This window comes from Cornus florida, unplaced genomic scaffold (genome assembly GCF_030987335.1).
Source record: "Cornus florida cultivar Cherokee Brave unplaced genomic scaffold, ASM3098733v1 CherokeeBrave_3.0.0_Hap2_Chr07, whole genome shotgun sequence".
Taxonomy (NCBI): Eukaryota; Viridiplantae; Streptophyta; class Magnoliopsida; order Cornales; family Cornaceae; genus Cornus; species Cornus florida.
The window spans coordinates 40,751,292-40,756,220 of NW_026775577.1; the positions used below are offsets into that span (position 1 = coordinate 40,751,292).

At 33.9% G+C, this 4,929-nt stretch overlaps 1 protein-coding gene across 1 annotated transcript; it reads left to right on the top strand.

The window, feature by feature from the left end:
- Window positions 1-2,135: 2,135 nt before the first annotated feature.
- LOC132267084 (UDP-glycosyltransferase 91A1-like) lies at window positions 2,136-3,933 on the top strand. Its single transcript, XM_059768136.1, has one exon. The coding sequence runs from the start codon at window positions 2,190-2,192 to the stop codon at window positions 3,636-3,638; it is 1,449 nt and encodes a 482-aa protein (XP_059624119.1). The 5' UTR covers window positions 2,136-2,189; the 3' UTR covers window positions 3,639-3,933.
- Window positions 3,934-4,929: the final 996 nt, after the last annotated feature.

Genomic DNA, 4,929 nt, shown 5'->3' on the forward strand with positions numbered 1-4,929 from the left:
TCTAAAGCTACAGAATTTTAGCAAGCAAAAGAGACACAGAGAGCCAAATAATCAGGTAAATTCTAATAGAGCTACTACTTCTAAGTGGCAATGTCATAGAACCATTGCTAGTAATCGAACAACAACAACAATGCCTCAAAGTGGCAGCAATGCAACCCCTCAATCAGAGTCAGGTGGTGGTGCAGTACCAGGACACAAGTCCGGTGAATGTTAAAAGTAAATAGTCGTAAGAAAAATAGCTTCTTGGCTTGGGGCGAGCTGAGGTGTTGAAATTTTGTATTTAGTGTGGGCTAATTCCTTGACCCACCACAAATTTAGAGAAAGAAAATTAAAAAAGTAAATAAGTTATATATATATATATATATATATATATATATATATATAATAGAAGGTTCTAGATTTAAGATTTTGTAAAAACATAATAGATAAAAAAATAAATAAAAAGTACCATCATGGGGACCATTGTCTTACCTTCCATCTCACTATAAGATCTCATACGAAGATTTTTCACAGAAGGAATGGTCTTCAGTTACGTACCTAATTGTAACAAGTGCGTCAGTGTAATCATATCTTGGATTGGGATTCCATATCTTCTTAATTGTATATTTGTTTCTAATACAATTTTAACTAAAAAAATATTACAATAACCTTTTTTGATGGGACCTTTGTCTAATAAATATATGATAAAATGCGTATTGAATCTGGTGATATCCACGCCAGGCACATTTGTCCCCGCAAAATGACATCTTTAAGGTGAAAATTATACGTACATACTTACAATATTCTTGTATGACTGTATTTAGCAATCCTTTATATATATATATATATATATAAAGAAATAAAATAATAAATAAACATCTCAATATCTTTTCGAATATGAGGCGTCCCACCAAATCTGCTTTTTTATTAAAAAAATCTTTTCTGACAACTCGTGTCTGCTACCTTTAATGGTTCCATCAACTGCTTTAAATGACAATTATTTTAGAACGAGAATTGTTATTCATAATCGCGACTTACAGTCGCATCTTTTATCAACTAAAAAATTAATTATAAAAAATAAAATTTAATATTTTTTTTCTTATTTTGTTAGAATTATGAAATTTTAATTTATAGAACCAGATTATCCTTTTATATTTATTCTTTCTTTTCTTACCTTTCTTATTGGTTCATCTCTCTTTTAATTTTTTCAATTGTTTTTAACAATATAAAAAAAAATTTAGATAAATTGATTGTTACTTTTCTTTTCTTTGTTCACACACACATATAATAATTTATCATACTGTGAATAGATTAAAAAATCATACTATTCTTATTTCACATATTGACTAAAATTTAAATTTTATAATATTATTTCAATTAAATCTTAATCTCATAATATTATTTCAATTAAATTACATAAAACCCAATAAAAAAAACCATCAACGAAAAAAAAAAAAATAATAACATAAAAAGGTAATTTGATCCTATAAGTTAAAATTTCATAATTCTAACAAAATATGAAAAGACGTCGCATTAATTACATTTTTTATAATTAATTTTTCAATTAATAAAAAGTGTGAAGAGTCGCTTGCGCAGTGTAAATAGCAATCCTCAAAAAGAAACAAGTTATGCATTCTAGTACTACACTGTGCATTTGAACCGAAATGCCGGCCTTATCACATGGCCGGTGGGATTCAACCACGAGAGACCCAGAAAATTTTTAATGGGTGACACATTGTATATCATAAGATATATTTACAAAATAATGCATATACATATATAATTCATTATTTATATATGTGTATATAAATATTGAATCTTTAAATAAAAATAAAAAATTTAAATTAAACCGAATTGAGAGCGTTTTAATGAAATCACATGAATGAAGTTGAAGTCTAACCTCACGTGGCCTGCATTTTGGAAAGGTGTTTTTCCATGCATTATTCAGCTTGTGTTGGCAGTGATTTAGGCATATAGATTGAAGTCCGAATCTATCGGTGAGTATGTAAAATATATATAATTTACTGAAATTAATAAATAAATTATTTTTATTCAATTTTATTAATTTTTTTTAAATATTTAACACAATCAAATATCAAAATAATAATAATATTTTACATCCGACAAGTATTAAGCTGATTTTGTTAGCACTATACTATTAATGGGTCAGAATAACACTCTCATTCAGTCTCAACTTTGAAGTTGTTGCCATGGAGTCCATACCTCACCCAACAATGGCGAAACCTGATAAGCTCCACATAGCCATGATCCCATGGCTAGCCTTTGGTCACATCATCCCCTACCTCGAGCTCGCCAAGCTCATCGCCCAAAAGGGTCACAAAATCTCCTTCCTCTCCACCCCTAGAAACATCGATCGCCTCCCAAAACTCCCGCCAAACTTAGCCCCTCTCATCAACTTCATCAAGCTTCCTCTTCCCCACGTCGACAACCTCCCGGAAAACGCCGAGTCCACCTCCGATCTACCTTACCACAAAGTCAAGTACCTCAAGATAGCTTATGATCTCCTCCAACAACCAGTGACCAGTTTTCTAGAATCTTCAGCTCCTGATTGGGTTATGCATGACTTTGCACCTTATTGGTTAGGTCCAATTGCAGCTAGGCTCAACATTTCAAGTGCTTTCTTCACTATCTCCATTGCTTCCAGTTTGGTCTTTTTGGGACCTGCAAAGTATATGATGGGCATGCACAGTGATCCGAAACCGATCAAGGCCGAGGACTTCACGGTCCCACCCAAATGGGTTCCGTTCAAATCAACGGTTGCGTTCAAACTGTTCGAGATCTTGCGCGTTTTTGATGAGGTGGTTGCAGAAGATGAAGAAATTTCCGGTATTTATCGGTTCGGGGCAAGCATTGATAGGTGTGACGTGTTGGCTCTAAGAAGCTGTTATGAGTTTGAATCTGAATGGTTACCCATTGTTGAAGAGATTCACAGGAAACCAGTGATACCGGTGGGTCAGTTACCGGCCACAGCTTATCATGAGGACGACCACGAGGACATTGCATGGAGGGAAATGAAAGAGTGGCTTGATAAGCAAGGTAAAGGGTTAGTGGTTTATGTTGCATTTGGGAGCGAAGCGAAACCGAGTCAAGCTGAACTCACTGAGATAGCTCTGGGGTTGGAGCTATCCGAGTTGCCGTTCCTTTGGGCTCTAAGAAAGAAACGAGGGATGGCTGATACCGAGGTGATCGAGTTGCCGGAAGGGTTTGAGGAGAGAACTAGAGGACGTGGGTTGGTGAGGACGAGATGGGTGCCTCAACTCAGGATACTGAGTCATGACTCAGTGGGTGGGTTTTTGACTCACTCGGGTTGGAGTTCGGTGGTGGAGGGAATACAGTTTGGGAGAGCTCTTATACTATTGACGTTTTTGGCGGAGCAAGGGCTGAATGCTAGGGTTTTGGAAGAGAAGAAGATGGGTTATTCGATACCGAGAGACGAGCGAAATGGGTGGTTTACCAGGAACTCAGTGGCCGAGTCACTGAGGTTAGTGATGGTAGAGGAAGAAGGGAAGATATACAGGGACAAGGTCAAGGAGATGCAAGGAATTTTTGGGGACAGGGATATACAAGACAAGTACGTGGATAATTTGTTGGCTCAGCTTCAAAGTCATCCAAAAAGGGGACCCCAAGAAGGAAAGTAATGACGATGGAGTTCAGAATAGCTGAATATATACCAGTATTGTTCCTAATTTTGACTTTTTTTTCTTTTAAATTTTTTTTTTTATCCGTTTGAAATGTAAAAAAAAAAAAAAAAAAAAAATTGGTTATTGGATTTGTAATTGCCTCAGTAGGAAAGATACTTCCTTTGTGTTGTTAATTTTATTTTCCTATGTATTGCAAGGAAAGATGTTATAATCCGTGAATGGAAGATTCAAACATGATAGATAAAATAATGCTACTAAAACCAACAACTAGTAGCTAGTATTTTGTAATAAACACTTTAACTGTTTTTATTTATTCTGATGCAAACTATATAACAAGCCCAACGGGATGTCATTGTCCTCCCCTTCTATGTAGGGTCATATTAGACCTGTCAATAGAACGGATTCTGATTCGAATCTGATCCGATTAGTCAGATATGAATTGAACAAAAAATTTGATAATCCGATTACAATTCGAATTTGATAATCCATTAACTTAACAAATCGTATATGAATTATGCTGATCCGATCCGATAAAAATTCGATTCGATTGAAGTTATATATATATATACTCCTATTAGAATTGTATTAGAGGTAATCCAAAAATTCAAAATAATAATAATAATGTTATATATAAATATTGTGGTATTTTCATCCATATACTAATAAATTTCTTAATACACATACTAATAAAATCATACTCTTTATAATTATATATGTTAGTAAATATTATTTTAATCCGATTTCGAATCCGATCCGATCCGAGTCGGAGCTAAATAGGATATGGATTGGGACATTCAGTCCGAGAATCCGTTAGTGATCCGAATCCAATAATCCGATTGCTTAACAAATAGAATATGAATTTGATCGATCCGATCCGAATTTGATCCATTAACAGGTCTAGGCCATATGCACTCACAAATGTCATGTTATTAGGAACACTGACCTCTTGGGTCATAAAATTGGACAAAAATCCTATCATTTGCACTGTCCAGTAAATGTACTGATTTGACACTTTTGGTAAAACCATATTTATCATCAATAATATATACATATTATTTGTACATCATTTTTATACATTGTATTATTAAATTAATTTATTCAAGTGAATTTGACTTAGTGAGTCCCATATATATAAAAAAGATTAAAATTTCAATTTCCCTCCCAAAAGTCTGTTATATATATATATTTTTTAATTGGTACTCACACATATGTCTCTTATAAGACTTAAACACTTAACCTCCCTTTGAAAAATAAGAAACTGATACCGCTAGACTATTGGCCCGTTAGT

Coding starts and splice junctions, on each gene's coding strand:
- LOC132267084 (XM_059768136.1), top strand. CDS start 2,190: ATGGAGTCCATACCTCACCCAACAATGGCGAAACCTGATAAGCTCCAC.